The sequence below is a fragment of the Camarhynchus parvulus genome, chromosome 12 (genome assembly GCF_901933205.1).
Source record: "Camarhynchus parvulus chromosome 12, STF_HiC, whole genome shotgun sequence".
Classification (NCBI taxonomy): domain Eukaryota; kingdom Metazoa; phylum Chordata; class Aves; order Passeriformes; family Thraupidae; genus Camarhynchus; species Camarhynchus parvulus.
This window is the reverse complement of record NC_044582.1, coordinates 6233375-6254110: the sequence shown is the minus strand read 5'-3', so window position 1 is coordinate 6254110 and position 20736 is coordinate 6233375. Positions and strand designations below refer to the sequence as shown.

The 20736-nt window shown below is 53.7% G+C and overlaps 1 protein-coding gene across 1 annotated transcript in view; it reads left to right on the top strand.

The window, feature by feature from the left end:
• Nucleotides 1-3554: 3554 nt before the first annotated feature.
• TEX264 (testis expressed 264, ER-phagy receptor) overlaps nt 3555-20736 on the top strand; it is a 39169-nt gene continuing 21987 nt past the window's right edge. Inside the window, exons 1-4 of the mRNA XM_030956790.1 lie at nt 3555-3612; nt 4562-4629; nt 5768-6059; nt 11416-11637. Of these exons, the coding sequence (XP_030812650.1) occupies nt 5781-6059; nt 11416-11637 (501 nt within the window). The 5' untranslated portion in view covers nt 3555-3612; nt 4562-4629; nt 5768-5780. The remainder of the gene's footprint in view (nt 3613-4561; nt 4630-5767; nt 6060-11415; nt 11638-20736) is intronic.

The following is a 20736-nucleotide window of genomic DNA, read 5'->3' as shown; positions in this document are numbered from 1 at the left end:
AAAAACCACCTCAGTATCTTGCTAAATAGATGATGATCAGAGGTGCAGAATTCCAATCTGCTATTTAGGGCTTTGGTAGCAAAAAGAGGAGCTCATAGGCTACAACCTACAGATGTTTTTCTTCCATAACTTTATGGAAGTTTGCTTGTAGTATCCATGGAAATTCCCCATGACAGAATTACTTGTCCTGCCACTCTGTGTCATGGCATTACTGAGTGTTTTGCCTGTCACTGCCATCCATTCTGTTTGGTTTGGTGGCTAGTTTTGTTTTAGCCACTGGATCCTACAACACCCAGGTTTGTGTGGTTCAGGACTGGGATCTGAACACAAGGTGAGAATCTAAACTTGACCCTTCTGGTTTCCAAAGGCAGGAAGTAGGAAAGGTTATGTGTCTGTCTGAAAAATTCCTTCATACCTTAAAACCTGCATTTAATTACAAGACAATTTTTTGCTAATAGATCCTGGGGGGAAATAGTTTGCTGTTCAGCATTTGTGACCTAAATAGACAGTTAACCATAAGAATAATTTGCATATTTCTTAGCACTTTAAAGTTTGTCTGAAAAGATGTGTATGCCTTTTCTTACTCTGTAACACTGAAATTTTTATTCCTGTCATGAGAAAGAAACATTCCTGTCCTGCAGTGAGAAATGAATGTAAATCTGAGGGCAACCCAGTGGACCAACAGCTAATCCTTCAGTGCATCTCCTCTTTTGTGTTAGCAGAGGCACCAAAAGGTCAGGGGCTGAAGTGCTGCTGAGCTCTTCGTGCTGTTTGCATTTCACAGCCCTGGCCCTTATGGGATGCCAGGTTGTATGTGAGCCCTTCCTGGTCTCACCTTGAGGCTTTCCCATCAACAGCAGCTGCATTTCAACAAATGAATGATCTTTAGAAAATAGACGGATCATACAAGAAGCTCCACATTGGCAAATATTAAAACTTTATGTGTGAGTACCGGGTGCTTAGAGGTGGAATCTGTTATGCAGAGGGGTAAACCTGTCCTGTCTTGTGCAGCCTTTGTGAAGGATTCCCAGGGAGCCTCCTGCTCCCAGCACCACTAACCCTGTGTTTAGGGTGGCCAGTGGCCAAAACTTTACTGAGTGAGCCACGCCCTGGTCCTGGCACACTGGACCAAGCAGCCCCCAAACAGCCCTTTGTGCCCTCACTCTGCCCACACAGCCTAGTCCTGCCCTCTGCCAGCACAGTCCCTGCCCTCTCCAGTGTCTCTCCTCTGAAGGGGACCTGCCAGGGAGCATTTCAATGTGCCTGTGCTGCCTTCCTTCCAGTTTTCCCCACAACTGATGGTCTCCTTCGGTTTCAAGGAACAAAGTGCCAGTCTTGGTTCATCAACAGTAATGCAGAGTTGCTGTTATAAGCCTCCAGGAAGGACTTGGGAGTGGAGCCCATCTGTGTCTGTGCTGATGGAAATTCCTCAGGGCTGTGTGATCTGTTCTGGCCTCTTGCCTGCCCCTCTAGGGAGGGTATTTCCATGCAGAGTTAGTCAGAGCCCTTTGTGTTTTGCCATGTTCCCAAGGTGATCAGAATCCTTATCACACCTATTTGCTTACTGCACACCTCAGGTGACCTTTGCAAAGCTCAGCTCACCTTGTCCAGCAGGTGAAGGCAACTGAGAGAGGAAGGACAATGAAGTATCTTGTCCTGGAGCAGAGGATGGAGGGTTCAGCAGGTGTGAGCAGAACTGGAAAGCCAAGGACTGGGCCAAGGCTGAGCTGAATATCCCAGCACAGGTACCTTGCTGAGACAATGTGGAGTATTGCAGGAGTCAGATGAGGTCACTGCCCAATTGAACTTCATTTCTGCCTGCTAATGCTGGGATGAAGCTGGAGTCCCTCCATAGAGAGGCTACAGGAGATGGAGAAATGTTGGCTGGAGGTTGAGAGGTGGGGCAGCTCGCCCATATCTGCTTCTGCTCACAACCCACCTCCACTTCTGACTGCCACTTAGAATTCAAATGAGAATGGGCTGATCTGCATTCCCTGTTAGAGATGTTAGGGCTCAAACAAATCTGCTGAGACCGAGTGCCTGCTATACCCTGGCACACAGGGCCCTGCTGGAGAGCACATTTTACCTGCCTCACCTCTCCCCAAGGTACTGGTTCAGGGTGAAGGCATGGAGCTGTTAAATGAGATCCAAATTTTAGTGTTTGCTGTTGTAATGGAGAAATGTATGCGTTATGTACTAAATGTTTGCAGATTTAAAGAACTTTGAGGCTGGAGAAAGGAGAGGTTTCTGATGGCCAGAGCTGGCAGCTGCTGGGCTTTTGAGTTCTGTTCCTCTTCTTGCCAGTGATTCACTGCATGGCTCCAGGCAAGACACGTAACCAAGCTGGAATATTTTCTTCCAGCTGCAAAAGAGTTATAATGCCAAATACAAGGAGGGCCTCTGAGGTTTAACTAATTTCAGGTTATGGAAAGCCTCGAGATCCTCACAAGGAAGCTGCTGGAGAAAGGCAAGTATTGAAGTACTGCAGTATTTCACATTGCTGTTCATAAATGAGCACACTGGTGAAAAGCAGTGGCTGGGCTCCCTCTGCAAACAAAACAAAAAAACAACCCCAGTGAAGGGGGTTGGGATGCAGGGAAATGGATGTGAAACCACAGCAGGAGAGGCCACAGCAAGCTCCACTGCTCCTTGTTGCTGCATCTGGAGGTGGCTCATGGACCAACGTAGAGCAAACTTTTCCTGCTAAGAGGGTTGAAGAGGCTGAAGACAGTTCAGAGAGGTGTGAAGGTTGCTCCTTAGCCCTCCTGGTGCTCCCCTTGTTGGGCAGTGCTGTCTGACATGTCTGGCTGATTTTCCTTCCAGCTGGGCAGTGGGAAAACCCCAGCACAGGCAGAAGCCAAGATGTTTCTGCCAGGTTCCAACAGCCCCAGCAATGGAACCTGTGAGCAGCTGCTGAAAACCCTCTCTGGGTTTGTTGGGAAGGGTTTGGGTGCAGCAGAGCAGCTCTGCCCACTGCCCGGACCGGCCAGGCCAGGCCGTGCGCTCAGCGCCGTGACCTCGGCTGCACGCTCAGGGCACCTGTTCGCCCAGCACCCCGGGGAAGGAAGGAAGGGCCCATTCACCGGGGCTCCGCATCAGGCCGCGGGCAGCCTGAGGCGCGGCTCAGCCGGCAGAGACGTGCCGCAGCCCCGGCAGGCTGCAGGACACGGCGTTGGTTGGCGATCAGCAGTGCCCTGAGGAGCAGGGCTGAGGGGGGAGGGGAGAGAAGAGCCCTCCATCCACAGCCCTCCTGCTGGCGCAGGGTGGGGCTCCCGGGCTGCAGGGCTGGGCAGCCGGGGCGGTGTTGGAAGGTTGGGGGAGCAGCCGGGAGCTGTGAGGAGCCTCGGCGGGGGATCCAACCCTCCCTGAGGCCGGGCCGTGCCGCCGCCCGTCCGCCAGAGGGCGCACTCCCCGCGGGGCGCGCAAGCCCTCGGGCTGCCCCGCCCAGGCCCCGCCCCCGCCGGAAGCCCCGCCCATCATGCTGGTACCGCGGCCCTACGCCCCTCCCATCCCGCCGGCCCCGCCCCCAGGCCCGGCGCGCAGCCGCCCCTGGCGGCGGGGGCGGGCGGGGCGGCGCCGGGATCGCTCCGGGCCGGCCGCGCCGGAGCCCCGGTGAGAGCGCGGGGGTGCCCGGGGACCCCGCCCGGCACCGCGGCGGGGGCGGCTCTGCGGAGATCCGCGGGGCCCGGCGGGCAGCGCCGCGCCGATCCGGTCCGGTCCCCCAGGCTGCGGCCTGCTTGGAGCCGGAGGGCGCCGGCCGGGTCCCGCAGCGCTCCGGCGGTGGGCACGCCCGTGGCGGGGGCTGCACCGGTGCCGGTGCGAGGGGCGCTGCCTGAGGGCAGGCGGGGCCCAGGGCTGCGGCTCCCGGCAGGCAGGCCGGACTGCGGGGCCGCTCGGGGCAGACCCCCACCCTCGGCCGGGCACGGGCACCGGGAGGGTCGGCATCCCGGGCGGAAAGGGGAGGTGACATCCCCGGCCCGTGAGGAGGGCTGGGGGGAACCGGCAGTGCCTGCCAGTGCCGGCGGGGAACGAGCCACGGGAACCGGGAAGAACAGCCAAAAATACCCTGCTCTCCTCTGGGGCGGCTGCCATCAGGGCCCTGGGGCTGGGCGTGGGGCTGGCAGCTCGGGGGAATCACCGGGCCGTGATTGAAGTGCCGGGTCTGTGTTGGTTACCGGGAGGAGCGGAGGCGCTGCGGGAGCGGGTGAATCCCTCCGGGAGCTCTCTGCTGCCAGGGCACCCGGGAGTGGCTCCGGCTGCGGCTCCGGTGTCCCTGGGGCCGGCCGGGCTGGGACACCCAACCGAGGCAGGACATCGTCCTCTTTCACCGTTCCTTTCCCGTTTCCATGTTTCTTGGTGCCCGTGCATTCAGCCGCAGAGTTTTGGGAAGAAACCTTGGCCTGCGAGGTCCTGCAGGAGCAGGTTCTCCTCAGGACACCTCCTCCTGTGGGGAGCAGGTCCGAGGTGACCGGGCGCCTTTCGGCTGCACTGCTGCAGCTGTGTTGCCTTTGGTCCCGTGAGTTTGAGAGGAAGCAATGATCCTTATTTTTTCCTGCTGCAGCGCCACAGATCCTGCACCCCAGTGGATCAGATGTCTTGAAGCATTTCTGGGCTGAGCTGGTTTTTCAGGTGAGTGGGGTCATGGTGTGAGATGGTGCCTGGCCCAGGAGCGTGGCCCCACTTTGGGCTCAGCAGGGTTTGGTTTTGCTGTGTATCTGCTTGCTGGGCCAAAGCAGAGCCGCCTGCGCTTCCTACCAGGATGTGGCTTTTCTCTTGTAAAGCTCAGTGAACAAGCAGCAGCCTTGGTGAATGACACTTTGTGGACAAAGTGTGTTTATAACGCACAGAGGTAAAGGTGGATTGTTTGCTTCAGCGCTCACTTCCAAACCTGCCTTCTGTGAAAGTCCCAGGGGAGCATCGCAACCGTTCCCTGTGTGAGCAGAGCTGTGTCTCAAGGGAGTGTAAAACACAAACAACTCTTCTGGAATGGGTTGGATTGCAACTCCCCTGAGTGGTTGCACTTGGTGGGTGAAAACAAGCAGGAGGCATTCACCAGGCTGCTGTGTCCCACAGTCAGCACAAGAGAAAAGATGCCAAACAAAACAGGAAGCCTTTGTTGAAGTTATAAAAACTCTTTTAGTTTACAAAAAGCTATCTAAAAGAAATACCAGTAATTCGTTGTACCCAATGCTTTTTCTAGCTGGGTTTTCAGGTTCCTCTGAACCTCTCTGGGTGCTTGAATCTGGATCTGAACTGGTGTGGTCCTCATTTGGATCATGGCAGGAAGGTTTAGGCTTCTGGATATATTGACAAAGGGGCTGCCCTGCTTAGAGTAGGCCTGATATCCATAAATGATAAAATATTTTATTATGGTTCCCTGATCCTTAGCCCAGTGTTGTGTATGTGTTATGTGTTGCGTGATGCAGGCTCCCAGGGTGGTTTTTAGGTCTCTCCTGGATACAAAACTGTATTTGAACAGTTTTGAGGAGCTGGAGATGATGCCTCTCTGTCCTCCCTTCCAAACCACCTCATTCCCAAGTGGCACTGAAGCAATATAATTTGTACCTGGTGACCAATTGGGACAGGCTGATGCAACGTAGCGCTAATATACAGCAGGCTTCTGGAGGGGTTCCACTCTGTTAAGCTTCACACATAAGAAGAACGGCAAGAGAGTGCATTTTGCTGCAAATAAATCATTTTAGAAAGCTTTTCTTTGCCCAAGTGGTAGCTTGACTGCCCTTCTTTTTCTCCTCTGCTCTTGCTCCAGTGCCAGAGGAGCTATGGTGCACCAGGTGTCCATCATGACCGACTGGGTGCTGCTGGGGCTGATCGCGGCGCTGGTCGTGCTGCTGCTGCTCACCGTCTTCGGCTTCGTCGTCTACTCGGGGCTCTTCACCGAGGTGGTTGTGAGTGCTGGCTCCCCCCCTGTGGGCAGCATGACTCTGGCCTACAAGTTCAGGGTGGGCCCGTATGGAGAGTCCGGGCAGCTCTTCACGGACGGCTGCAGCATCTCCTCGAAGCTCTGCTCCATCGGTGTCTACTATGACAACCCTCACACGGTAAGGTGTGCCCAGCACGCTCCCGTGGCTCCCAGCTCGGGATGCTCCCTAAATGTGCTTCAAGCACGTGCAGCTCATCCTCTGTAGGTGAGCACTGGGGTTCACAAGGTCTCCCAGATCTACAGAGCACCCTGTGTGGGGAAAAGCACCTGAAATTTGCATCAGGATTTGCATAATCCCGATTGAAAGGCATTGGGTGAGCAAAGCTTGGTATCTTCTGGTAGCCTCTGCTGAACAGGGTATCAGCAGGATAACAGAGCTGGTTATGGAGCAGAAACCAGTGTTCACGACCCCAAGGTGAGGCATTCCTTGGCATGTTCTTTGGAAGTGCAGCCAAGGCTCCTTCTGGACTTGCAGCTCTGTGGTTGAAAGCAGATGGTCGCTTCTCAAAAGCTCGGTCTGTTCTCATCCATACTCCTTCTCTCATTTCTAGTGTTCTCATGTGTTTCTGAGCTTCCCTGTAGTTCTTCCATCCCCTGAGAGTTCTTACTGAAAGCTCAGGTGCTGCGTGCTGAGGGCTCCTGTCTGATGAAACAGTTGCTCCATGATGCTCCTGGGCTGAGAGGTGAGCAGAAAGCACGCTGCCTGGTGGCTGCCAGCCAGAGCCCAGTACTCCATGGGAACAGTTAAAGACAAGGAACAAACAAAAGTGCATCAGAACTTGCTGGGGGGGGGTGGAACCTGGCTGCTGATGCTGAATGACTCTGGGGTTTCCAAATAATGGCATGTGGGCATTTGTCTGGGGCAGACAGCCTGGCTCCCTGGTAATTCTGCAGTAGCTCGTGTGACCGTGGAGGAATCCTTGGGGAGGAGGGACAAAAGAGTGGCCAGCAGCTGTGCATGTGTGCTTGGGCTCGTGTGCTGGGGGCTGGTGCAGGGCACAGGGCTTGGGCTGATAGCTCTCACCCAGTGCTTCTGCTCTGGGGGTGTGTGGTCCTGTTTTAGAAACCTTGTTTTGATGGTTGCAAGATGGTTCTCCCAAGGATTGGACCTGCTTTGAGGGAAGAACTTGTCCATGAAAACATAGTGCTGAGTGAGCTGTGACAGGAAGATACTGGAGGTGAGAAAACTGAGCTTGGCTGAGCACAGAGGAGCCTGCTGTGTTCAGCCACCTTGTGTCCTTGTGTCCTGTGGTGCCCTGACTTGTCTCTACCTACCTGGATCATGGGAGGCAGAGAAGACACCATGGTGCCTCTTCCTGGCCTGGGAAAGTTGATGGCAAGGATGACTTCTCTGCTTAGGACGAGCTGGGCAGAGGCAGGGTTTGACTAGGCATGCTTGGACACTTTTGTCTGGAGGAAGTGTCATGTTTGGAGCTGGAGCCATGGTGCCCAAGTGGTCAGAGTGACCATTTCATTGCCACTAATTTGTATCCTTGTGCTGAGGGTCTCACCTGGAGCTGAGAACCCTGATGGTGCTGCTTGTTCTGCCTTGGTCTCTGGGCACAGAGCAGGCAGTCAGTGCTGTGGGAAGGGCTCAGTGTCCGTTCCCAATGCTGTCCTGCTCCAGGGATATGATGTGCACGTGCCTGTGGTTGCCCTGCAGCCTTTCAGCTGACATTGTATCAAGGGCCTTGGCTCTTTGTTTGCTAAAGCCTGGGCTAGTAAAAGCCTGTACTGTACTGGCTCATGGATACTGATAAGGCTGTTTGTGCTAACTCCTGCCCTGGCTGGCACAGGGAATGCTTTCTTTCCCTGGTAGCACCAGGTGAGGCTAGGAAGGATTAACTCTGACCTGACCCTGAAAATTTGGGCTGTCAATGCATGGCCAAACTGCCTCCCCTTCCAGGTCTTGTCTTTTTTTCTCCTCTTCCTATACATGCTGCATCTCTGCCTTCACCCTGTGGCTGGAGAAGGCAGTGGGGCTGTGGGCCTTGTCTCTGGTGGCCATCCAGGCTTTTGGAAGCCAACTGTTCCTCCTTGTGCAAGAGTCTAACCTGCCCTCCAAGGTTTGGCAGGCAGCCCCATGGACCTTGCCCTTCTCTGTACCAGCTGCCTTTGCTCATGGCACTGAGCAGGTGACACTGGCCTGAGCCTCCTGTCCCTGTAGCCACGGCGGTGGCTGGGGCACAGGGGGGCTGTGCAGGATGTAGCTGCAGTGCCTGCAGCTCTGCATAGTGGCAGGAGCCTTGCCTGCCATCCATGAGCACAGTGTCAGACCTGGTCTGCTGGAGCAGCTGGGGTGCTGGTGGGACCTTCCACATGCTGATCTTTGGCTCCCCACAGAGATCCACATCTCGCCCACAGGCAGGTCAGGCCAGGCAGGGTGCTGGGAGTGAGAATGTGTTTGAGCAGATGGTTCTCTTGCCTCTGGGCAGGTGAAGAAAGGGCCAGCTGTGGCTTGGTCTCTTGGCTGGAGACTGCAGTGCTCATACTTGATGTGCTGGCTCAGGTGCAGACACCCCAGTGTCCTCTCTGTGTGCTCCTATCCACTGAGCCATGATGGCTTGGGAGATGCTGGGCACTGCTGGCTCCTCATTCCTGGAGGTTCCACAGGGTGGGATTGCTCACCCAGGCTGCCTTTCCCCTGGGAGGAAGAAATGATTTCCTCCTCTTCCTTCTCATTCTCAGTGCTCTGCTGACCTCGATGAAGCATCCTCTGGCAGAGCTGGCCCGCCCAGAGCTGGCCACTTGCCACGGATGTTGACTTGTCTCTAAAAATAGACCTTTGTCATCAGGCAGCAGAAGGTGCTGGCTAAATCCTGCGTCCGGCGGTGTTGGCGGTGGAGCACTGGAGGGCTCTGGCCAGACAGCCAGCCCAGCCATGGCTCCTGGGGGCTTTGGTGCCCCCAACACTGGGAAGGAAGGGGCTGGTGGCCAGCAAGTGCCATGTGGCAATTACTGTGCTGGTGGGCTCATGGTCAAAGGAAGCTCTGGCTAGGAGAAAGGGTGGGAATGCTGAGCTGGAGAGCAGCAGCAGTATGCTGCTCTTGGCTGGGAGTGGGGCTGGGGGGAGCCCCATGGCCTGGAGCATGTGGGCTGCCTCAGGGTCATGCCAGTCCTCAGGGCAGCCACTGCCACCAGCGTCCCTGGGGCTCCCTGCTGACTCCTGGCTCTCCCAACATTCACACAAGGATGCTCCCAGAGTGCTGCCAAAACCCTGCCAGCCATGTTTTATGTGTTTTAGTGGACGAGATTAATATTAATTTAATCTTCTTTTTTTTCCCTTTTTCCTTTTTATTTAATATTTAGCAGCCCAGAGGACTTCTCCCTCCTTTTCCTACCTCTGTCAGGAACAAAAATAACTCCTCAGCAAGGACTGGATGTGGCGGGTGGGTTTGTGCTCAGCTCCAGCCAAGCTCCTGCTCACATATAGCTGTGGGCACATGCCAGGGACTTTTCCTTCGGTCCATTTGCTCAGCCACAAGCCCGTGCCCAAGTGTTGGATGGATAAGACCAAAATGCTCTGTGAATGCAGAAATAGGTTTTGTTCCAACTGGCAAAGCTGATGGATAGGTTAAGCAATAATTTCCAGAACTCCTCAGTCAGGATGCTTGGGGGACCAGAGGCTTTGATCAGCACTTGCCTACTGGAAAAGATAAATGTGTTAGGGAAAGGCTGGTTTTAAGTGGAGTTTTTCCTTTTTTTTTTTTTTTTTTTCCTTTTTCCTTTTTCCTTTTTCCTTTTTCCTTTTTCCTTTCCATTCCATTCCAAGGAGGCAAATCTGCCTTGTTGCTACCCTTGGAAAGATGTCTGTGGAGGTACATGCTGTGAAAAGGAAAGGTGAAAGGAGGAGGGAGGAAGCAAACATGCCTGGCCTAGCATTGCTGCTCTGGTCCCTCCGACAGTTGCTCCAGGGCTGGGATTGAGCTGTTTTTGTTCAGGACATAAATGGAGATTGAATGTTTAAAGGAATTTAATCGAGATTTCCATATCTCCTTGTTTCATCTGGCTCTTTTCCCAGGGATGCCATTTATGGCTGCGTCTTGCTGTCTTTGGGGTGGATCTGCTTCTCCTTTCCTGCCCGGAGCAGTGATGGATGCTGGGCACAGCCCTGTCTGCAGCTCCCTCTTGCAGCACAGGAGGGCAAGAGCGAGCCGTGAGACTGTCCCCAGCCTGGTGGATGCTGCTCCACAGGCTGCTGGCCTCCTTCCACTTACATCTGCTCCTGTTCCCTCTCTGGAATGGTCCTGCCCTGCCACATCAGAAGGTGTTTAGAGAAAGGCAGGGCAAGGAGTGCAGAGAGGGTGATTACACTGCAGGAGGAAGCTTTGGTGGACTTTAGTACAGCAAAGTTAGGGAAGAGATCAGGGAGCACAGATCCCCTTGTGGTGCTGCACGGGAATGGGAACCTGTAAAATGCTGGCCTTGGTGCATCCTCTGTCTGCTTCACATCGTCCCTGTGAGAGTTTTGTGACACCTTTGTGTCCCTAGGTTATATCAGGGAAAGTGGCTAGGTTGTCCATCCCCCTCCCACATTGCTGCCCAGGGCTGTGGGTAAGCTTGAGCTCAAGTGGTGGGATTCTGTTCAAAACTAGAAATGAAAGTTGTGTATGGGGTCAGCTTTGGTGTTGAGATGGTTGGAGTCCTGTGGGTCATCACTGTGCTGCTGGCAGGGCTTTGAGCACCCCCATTGCTGGGCTGAGAGCCCCGCACCCCTGTCTTAATGGGAGGCATCCTCAAATCTGTAAAGAGAGCATGCTCTAGGTTTCCTGTGTTGTTGGGGTTCAGGATAGAAGTGAATATATTTCTCTTTGTGTTACTATGAACAGCTGGGTGACTGCATGCAGGTTTTACCTGCCTCAGTTTCCCCACCCCAAAACTACCATACTTGGTGTGCCTGCTTTGGAAGGACCTGGGAGCCTCTGTATTTGTCTCCAGCTTAGTGCCAGTGGCCCATGGTGGTTGGTGGCATGTGCACATGGCTGCCAGGGGACTTCCTCAGGAGTGGGGTGGAGGCAAACTTGGCAAGCTGTGACCACATCTCTAATCCCCCTCCCTGAGCTGCAGGGGTGTCCTGCAGGAGGGGATGGCTGTGACCAGTTGTTGGCAGAAAGGTGTCTGATGTGGGATCAAGAGAGACACTTCCTGCAGTGACTGTCACCTGGGACAGGCTTGAGTGAGCAGCTTGGTGGGGTTTAGCTCTTGTCTGCTGGAAGTCCCTCTGCCCTCCAAGGAGAGGAGCAGCACCTTCCCCACTGGGCTGTGCATTCAGGCTAGGAAGGAGTGTAGATGATTTAGGCCTGGATCAACCTGGGTTAGGACTGGGCGCCTGCTTTGGTGTGCCTGATCATGCTGGGCCATTGCTTTTACTGGTTTATGGTCATCTCCTGCCTCCAACCTCAGCAAGTTGAGGTTTTGGCCAGTTCCAAGCCTCTGTCTTCTTCTGATGCTGTCTGTCTGTCCCCTTCCATCAGGTGTCTCCAGAGAAGTGCCGCTTCGCCATAGGCCGCATCCTGAGTGAGGGGGACGCGAAGCCGTCGGAAGAGCAGATCAAACGGTTCCAGAAGTATGGCTTCAAGATCTTCAGCTTCCCTGCTCCCAGCCACGTGGTCATGGCCACCTTCCCCTTCACTACACCGTTGTCCATCCATCTGGCAGTCAACCGTGTCCACCCAGCCCTTGACACTTACATCAAGGTAAGCGAGTGTGGCGTGAGGAGCGTTGCCTGTGTTCAGTGGGCTGTCAGAGGCTTCTCTTCCTGACAGCTGATGGGGCTGCTCTGACGTGCCATGTCTTGATATTTTCCCTTGGGCACTACCATCAAGATCTCCTCCTTTTGCGATCTGGCAGGTAGTTCCCCAGCAGGGATGTCCTTCCATTCGCTCAGTAGGCACAGGGGTGTCTTTTCTGCTGTTTTGTGTTTATGAGAAACAAGTTCTCGTCTAATAACTTGCTGTTTTTCTCCTTAACACAGAGATAAAAGCTGATTTTCTCCTTGAGTTTCTTTCTTGTTGTTAGGATCTGGCAGGTATGTGCCCTTCGGTGTAATGTTTTGTGCTATGGAACTTCTGTTTTGAGTGCCAACCTCACCAGTGGGGCAGCTTGTCTTCTTCAGGAACAGGAGGAGAAGTTAGAGACTTTCTGGCCTGCGGGCTTATGAAAACTTTCTTTCAAGCAATACATTGAAATTTGTGGGTCTTGGCTCTGGCTGGGCAGCTGGCTGCTGTAGGCTGTGTTTGCCCTTGCCCCAAGTGGCCATCCCTGCTGCTTGTGGTCCTTTTGAAGCCAGCTCTGCTGCCTTGCTCTCTCTGGCTACCAGAGCAGCTGTGGCAAGGGTGTTCCCAAGCAGCACATCTGCCACAGGCACCTCCAGATGCAGGTTTTCCAGAGAGCAAGGAAGATCCTGGCTAGCTGGATGATGGAGGGAAGGGACTGTCCTTCCCAGTGGGGGAGGATGCTGTGGAGGGGCCATGCTCAGCCCTTGGCTTATCTGACTGTCGAGTTCTGACGCTTTGGTTTGTTCGTGTTGAAACACACTATTTATAAACTTGCTTTTCCTGGCGAAACTCCCAGCCTTGTGGGGGAACCGTGTGAATCCCTCCAGCCTGCGCTGTGCTGCAGCATGGCTGCCTGGGTGCCAATCCTGGAACTTCAGCTGGGGGCTCTCTGCCGACCCTCTTGTCCACCCCGGCCACAGGGAGCTGCCCACTGCTCCTGGCACAACATGCATTAGTGCTGGCAGTAGGTGACACCAGCACTGCTGTTCCCCACATTGTGGAAAGCAGAACCAGTCCCCTGTTCTCATCCTCTGGCTCCATCGTGTGTCTCCTGCTGGAGCTGTGCCCGTTTCTCTGTGGGGGCATCAGGCAGTGCTGCCAGCCCTGTGACGGGCGTGCACGGCGGGGGCTGAGCGGGCGGGAGCGTCAGCTTGGCCGCGGGAGTGCTCGGAGACACCGGGCTGAGGCTGCCTGAGCTGGGGAAAGGGCCCAGCAGCACATCTGTCTCAGGGGAGATGGAGCTGTTAGAGCTCAAAAGGGAACCACAGGCTGCTCTGGGAGCGCCTGGTAGTGTGTAATGGGAGCGGTCCATTTGGATTTACAATAACTGAAATCATAGGGAAACAGACACCCACAGGCACTTGCGGAGGGAGGGGACACATTCTGATCTTGCCCCAGTCCCAGCAGCATGGGGGTCAGGGTGCCTGTGTCTGTCTGAATGTCCTGCAGCACGACGGGACCCCTGCCCGTCTGGCACTGACTGTGGGGGCACAGGCAGGAGGAGGGTGGATTTGCCATGCTGGGAGGGGCAGAGGGCAGTGGGTGCTGCTGCTCCCTGCACCCTGGGGATGCCCTGCCTTTCTCCAGTGTGGCACAGGGCACTCAGGAGGCTGTTTGCAGCCCTGCCAGCAGCATCCCTGCCTCTTCTGTGTCTTTGCTGCTTCTCCCTCAGCCTGGACTGTCTGCACCCCTGGGGCTGTGCTGGCACTTCCTGGGATAGAGGGATGGGGAGAGAAGGGGGAAACTTTCATGGAAACAGGTGACCTGTGCCCGCTCAGTGGTGGGAATGGGGGTTGCCATGGAGACAGCTTCTCCAAATAGCATCCTTCATCCCACCCCCAGAGCCCAACTCCCTTAAGCAACCCGAGAGAGCAGCGAGACAGATTTGCTTTATTTATTTATTTTTCTTTCCTGTGTGCCTGCTTTGGGAAAGGTGCTGTTAATGAGAGCTGGGGGTCAGGCCTGCCAAGAGCAGGTCCCTCACAGCTCTCCCATCTCAGGAGGTCGGAAGGCAAAAGCCATGAGGCATGAAAGGGGACTCAGGGGCAGGGGTGAAATGCTGGCTCCCATGGAGAGAGGGAATTAGCTGAAGTGCAGGGAGGATGACATGGCTGCCTAGTCCTAGAAAGAAGGTGTGGGAGAGCTGGGGATGGAGAGGGAGCTCAAGGAGGCAGAAAGTTGCAAGGTGGGGAGGGAGAGTGGAGAAAGCTTTGGAGATGCTGAAAAATAGAGGAGAGGAATGGGAGGAGAAGAGGACTGGAGGGGGACATGCAGGGCAAAGGTGCTGAGGATTTGGAGTCCAGCTCAGGGATCAGGGCAGCGAGAGCTTGGGGGGAGCTCTGGGCCAGAGTTGAAAGAAGCTTTACCACAGATGGCACTCCAGCAGCCTTCCCATGGCATCCCCTGGCGTTAACTTGGGGACATCTAGTTCCAAAGGCTGGTGGATGAGGCATGTGGCTCCCTCTGGGCTTGCTGGTGCTGTGCAGAAGTTACCAGGAATGTTTGTGGCTCATGTTTCCCAAGCAGGGGGTGCAGTGGTGCTGGCTTTTGGCAGTCTGAACTTTGTGTTTCCCAGTCTCCCATGGCTTTGGAGGGACAGGAAATGTTAAAAACAAATTTATAACAAGAATTAAAGAAGAGCAGTAGGGTGACAGTCTCCTTTCATTAAGCGTGGAAGGGAGATGAGCTGGCATGGAGCAGGTCTCATGTCCAGGCTGTCCTTGCAGCCTGCATCTGTGCCCCCCTGGCTCTTGTAAGCACAAGAGCTGGCATTTCTGTCAGGCTTTTGGTGCAGGCCTGGCTTTTGGGAGCTGAGGGGAAATGGCTGCAGCCATCCTTGGCAGTAAGAGGACATCCTTCCCCTGGGATGGCAGTGACTTACTGGCTAGAATTGCCTTCTGAGGAGCCCAGGAGGGGCTGCTGGCTCATTACTCTGAACATGGGTTATTTAAGGCATAGGCTGGGGTTATTTATTGTCCCTTAAAAGCATTTCCTCCTTAATAACCTCTGATGTTGCTTCTCTCTGCCTCCAGGCAGGTGTGCCCTGCTTTCCTGGGATGTGCACTCCTGGCCCACAGCACAGCTGCCTGTCAGACCAGGCACTCCCAGCTCCTGGGAGCCAAGGAGAAAGCTCTTCTCTGGTGGGGACCCTTTCTGACAGCTCTGGGAGCAGATTATTCACCTGTAACCTCCTGCCATTTCAAGGAGTGTTCCTTCTGCTTTAGGTATAATGAGCTCTCTGTGGTGCGCTGTGTGTCCCTGCATCTCTCTGCATCCATTCTGGCACCTAGTGGGCACTGCCAGGTGGGTGGGCTTGGCTCTCCTGGCTGTTGGTCTCCTCTGGCATAGAGAGGTGGCTAATTGTAGAGCTGGCAGGTGTCTCCACTACAGCCCTAGAAGTGCCTGCTTCAACATGGCCTCTTTTTGTGGTTTTTTTGGATCAGTTTTGTGGTCTTCAGCCAAGACAGATGTGGAACTGGATGCCAGTATCATCCTGACTGCCTTGCACCCTCCAGAGCACCAGCTGACTGACCTCAAACTCTGACTGTGCCTAACTTGGAAAACTGGCGTTTTATCTCTTTGGATGGTCTTGTAAAAGTATCCTCCAAGTTCAGCTAAACTCCCAGCTTTTTTCCTTCCTCTGGTCTCTGTAATCACAAGTTTCCCACTTCCACAGGCTTGTGAATCACTCCTTTACAATGCAGATCTCAGGCAAGAATGGCTGGCATGGACTCTGTGATGCCAGGAAATATTTGGGAACTGTCAGGTTGGCTCCTGCCTGACAGAGGCTGTCATGTTCCTCCACACCTCAGCTCCCCATAAAAGGAGCTCCACAAGGTGCTGGAAAGATGTGGCTTGTTCCTGTTTACAGCCAGGGAAATGTGTTATTCCTTGGACCATCAGCTTGGAGCAAGCTTTTCTCCCCTTGTCAGCTATGGCAGTTTAGGATGTGGTCACCTCTTGCCTCTCTCTTTGCTAAGCTAAATACAAAAACCTTTTAAAGTTCCCACATTTTCCAATGTTTTCCTTATTTTCTGACCTTAATTTCTGGTTTCTCTTTTGGACCTATTTTCAGCTTAGAAAGTTCTGTGACTTGTCAGTAGCTCAAACAGATGCTTTATTTCAGCAATGGTCATATTGCTGTAGCACATGAATCCCTGGTGGAGACCTTGTCCCCTGCCTGGGTTTGATCTGAGCCAGCTAACAGCAACTTCAGACACGTGCCTCTGCCCTTTGATGGAGTTGTAGTTCCTCAGTTGAAGATGGGAAATGATGCCAAGTCCTGCATCTCCTCTGAGCTGGATTGAATGGCACGAGTGCTGGTTTGTTTATCAGTCAAGCCCGCCCTCCCCACTAAAACAAATCCTGTTTGCCAACAGGATCTGACAGCTGTAAACGAGTGTTGGTTGGCATTAATTATGCTGATCTCCTTTGCTTCCTGGTGATCTGGCCCAGTTGCAGCCATCCGTGTATTTTGTCTTGGCTGACTTTGCCTGGGCAGTCTGTGCTTGTTCAAGTCAGTTATTTACCCACTGAATGTTGGCAGGTACAGGCTGCTGTCTCTCCTGGGACATTTTAGCATCTCCAGCTGGCCAGAGATCACCCTTTGACATGTGGACAGCTTGTCAGCAGGGACTTCAGCATGTTGAAATGTGTGTTTTCTGGGCCTGCGAGCCATGTGTTTTATCTTGTCATGAAGAACAAACATTTCACCCGCATCCTCTGCCCATGTCGTCTGACTTTGCCCTAATTTCAGTGCAGAATTACTGAGTGAACACTCCTCCCTTCTCACTGGTGCTGCTGAGGTTTCCCCTGGCTGACCTATCCAGGATCTGTGCCATCCTTCAGACACTTCTCCCCTACCTGGTGCCCCAAACAGCTCCATAACATGGATACTTCTGTCTGGGGGGAGCTGGGGGGAGCTGGGAGCCTAAGTGGTCCTTTATGGCAGCTGAGCCTCAGCACCCTTGTGAGGCTGCACCTCATCTTTCCCCTCTGGCTCGCCTGACCACACTGCTGAGTCTGCTGCCTTTGCTCAGATCTGTTGGAAACCCTTTTCTCCCAGCAGTTTTAAATGAAGGTCTGTGGAGCTGTGTTCCCATCCCAGGTGGTCTGTGCTTTAAAGGCCATCCTTTTGCTTGGCTGTGTTGGGAGGCTGGGATTGGGGGTTGGGAGCTGATAAAACATTTACAAAAAGAGCTCAATTATTGGGACGTTTTTCCACTTAAATTCTTTCTCCTGGATGATTTAGTTTATTTATTCCAGGCTCTGTGCATGAAGCATTTTTAAATGCCAGCTTGTCGTGTGTGAGCAGCTCAGGCTTCAGGCTGCACGTGCGTGAGAGCTGATCACAGTGGCTGCTTCAGCCAATCATCTGCTGACTGAATTTTCCTCCAGAGGTCCAGGAATTACTAACAGATGCTCAGTCCCGTGTTCTTGGACCACAGCTTCATTTGTCCTCATGAATTCCTTGGCTCTCCTGCAAGCCCTGGGGACCAGAGGCTGAAGACTACTGCCCAAGGTGGAGCCCTTGCTGAGCCAGGGCCACTCAAAGCCACATATCCATCTCTCTAGAGAGAAGGAGGAGCAGGATACCTTTATCCAGAACTTATCACCTCTGACCTGGGGCTTTGCTGCCCACAGTGTCTCATCATGTGGGTCTGGCAAGACTCATCCTGTTGATGTTCTTCTTCCTCTTTGCATCAGTGGGTTATGCTGCAGAATATACCAATGGCTTTCTGGGAAATGGAGCCCTGGATCCTTCTCCTGCCTTTTTCCCATGCCCCAGTGTGACTGTGGGAATTGATTTGCTTAAAGAGGGTGCTGGGGTTAGGAGTGGTGGCTCAACTGCCTGGCTGGGTGGGATGGCCTTCAGTTTAAGCCCGTGTGCTCATGGGTGTAGGTCTTTAGGGTTCCCAGGAAGACAGGAGGTTACCTGACCCTGCTGGGAAGTGATCCTCACACATCAAATAATAACGGGGGGAAAAAATCCTAGAGAGTTATAGAGGATTTGATGTGTCCATCTTCTGTTGATATCAGGGATGAGACCAGAGCTGACAGTGTGACAGGCTGCTTGGCTGTGGGCTGTTGTACATTTGGAGTGAGGATACAGGCTCCACAGAAAGTGTTTTGGGAGCCCTTGCATGGTCCCAAGCTGGGCTGTAGGTCACGTCACGTGTGGCTTGTGCACTATTCATAGACCATTCTTGGTTGTCCACCAGCCTGGTTGATGTTGAGGACAAGGACCAGAGTGGCTTGGTCAGCAGTGCTGGAGAACACCCTTGGCTGGTGTGTGCTCTCTGCCAGGATCCATTGAAGCTCTGGATCTCAGGCTGGGCAGGAGGAGCAGGCACTGTGGGCACTGTAATGCTCGAGCCTGTCCCAAAGGTGACATGCCACGGCAGGGAGCAGAGAGGGACCCCGGGGTGTCTGTGCCTGTGCGAGCACGTTCATCTCTCACTGACCTGCCCTGACAGCTGGTTTTCAGTGGGCTCTCTGCAGCAAGGCTGCCTGCTCACTGCTGGTTGGCACCCCCCAGCTGGATGTCACATCACATCAGTTCTCGCGTTTGCAGCGACTTTTAGTTATTAAATATTTTTAGCAACAAAACCATCCAAAGACGTTTCAGTCCTGCGAGCGTGAGCGACCTCACCTTCAGCGTGGAGCGGGCAGGGGAGGGCAGGATGCCCACGAGGTCAGGCTGGGGGCTGAGCCAGGTGAAGGGGGTTTGGTGGCAGGGTTGTGCAGTGCTTTGGAGCAGGTCTGTTTAACCTGTGTCTGCAGGGACTGCGCTCCTCCTGCGCGGCTAATGGAACATATGGGACCCGGGGCTCTGCGTCACGGCTCCTGCCACTCGCAGCAGGCAGCCCCACTGTCCCTTCCCCAGAGGAATGTGGCAGCCCCAGGCCACTATTCATCTGCTGTCACCTTCTCTCTGGTCCTTGCAGGCAGGCTGTGAATTAACACTGGCCATGCTTCATGTTCAGTGCTGCCTGTGCCGGGCACGTTGGTGTGCACCAGTCAGTGTGTGCTGGTTTCCCAGCCTGTGCTGGTGCCATTGCTGCTGCCTGTGCCTGCACACACCTTTCCTTCTGCAAGCAAACTGTGCAGCTTCTGTTTTGGCTCTGCTATTCGGCTCTTGCATGGGAGCAGGTGCAAACTGCAGCTCTGACAGCATTGCTGCTTTGAGCAGGAAAGGTTTGCTGACCAGCTTTGAGTTTTGGTAGCTTAAAAGACTCCTTCCCTGCCTCTGCAGTTTGTGACATGTGTGAAATCACCCAGGTTTTCCTCAACTTTTTGTTGACTCTGTGCAAGAGCCTGCTCTAGCAGCAGGCAGGGGAGTCCTGATTCTAGGGAAGCAGCTGGTGTGGGATGCAGGCTCCTGCCACTGTGGCCTCCCAGTTCTAATTGATCACAAAATGGGAACAGACCAGGTTGGAAGGGGCATGCAAAGAGAGTCTGGTACAGCCTTTTATGAGAAAGAGAGTGTGGTTATGTAGCACACAATTGCATCTTGAAAGCCTCTGGCTATGGGGCCTCCACCACATTCCTGTGGAGGCTTTTCCAGCTGGCAGATCAGCCCCAGATCTCTGCTACAGTGGGCACTTTCCTGTGACATCCAGCATTTTGACCCCGTTGCTGTCCCAGCTCCTTTTTCAGGAACATTTCCAAAGGCAGCTCCTTGAAGAAGAGTGAACTTCAAGTGCCTGCCCCCCCATGCATGCCAAACTGTGTGGGCATCCCTGATGGCCTGGCAGCCAAAAGCCTGAACTGGTGTTATCTGTCAGTCATTGGTCCTGTTTGGAGTGATTTTGGTCCCAGAAGGGAGTAGGAAACCACCTCATGTTCCCAAGCTGCTGCTTTGGAAAGTTGGGAGAGCAGCCTTGTAATGACTTGCTCAACCTTGCAGAATTCTCACACAGAGATTAATCTTCTCAGACAAAAGATTTGCTTCTCCTTCTTCTTTGCAGTGAGGATTAATGATCACAGGAGAAGGTGGGGATATTTCATATGGCTGTCCAAGGAAGAGAAAGAACTGAAATGGTTTGCCTTGGGCTAGGAGGGAGAGTAAAACACTACAGTGCTTTTCTGTCAGATCTCTTTATTGACTTGATCTGTATGTATACTCTCCCCATGTATTTATAGAGAATCCCAGAGGATGCATTTGGTTCAGAAGGTTTTCTTTGTCAGGCATTGGAGACGTGTCCAGCTCTTTCCAGCAGCGACAGTGTCCTGAACCTTGGGGTCTTCCCTTCTTGACAGCTAGTTAATTAATTCAAGGATGAGATTAATCTGCCTCTCTGCAATTATTTTAGCTGAGTCCTAATGAGTTTTGTCTGGACAGGTTCTTCCCCATAGCCCTCTGAGCCAGACCTTGCCAGCTGTGCCAGGCTTAAGAAATAGCAAAATGAACCCGATCAAATGCGAAACAGCTTCATAGAAATATTGCTCTTTTCCAACAAATGCTGTTGGCCCAGTTTCCCTGGCTGTGAAGCTCCCACTTTGAAACCTGTGGAGCAGGCAGATAATACACTTGAAAGCAGTGGCATTTTTACCTTCAGAAAAGGGACCATTGTGCTATGACTAACTTGCACTTTTTCAATTCTAGTTAGGTATAAAACGGTAGGAAAGGCCCTGCTCTGGGGAGGGCAGGAGAGTGAAAACATTTCTCTTCCGCAGTGAGTCAAAATATGGATGGATGAGTCGCGAGGTTGGGTGGTGATCGGATCACAGGGATGAAAGAACAAAATCAGTTCTTCCTCCTCCTCCTCCTGCCTCGAGCGTGTGCCATAGGCAAGGCACAGCTTTGGGGCTGCACCGGTGGCTGGGGCACCAGTGAGGTGGCTGAGCCCAGCTGTTTGCTCTGAAGCAAAGGGTCACACGGGGAGTCCCTCGGGGTCTCTTTGTTTGACAGGGAGATACACACAGCTCTGTCAGCTCTGCCTGCCTGCAGCAGCTGCTGCCCTGTGGATGCTGTTGGAATTGATGCTGCTGTGTGCTGGTGGCCCTGGGCAGAGG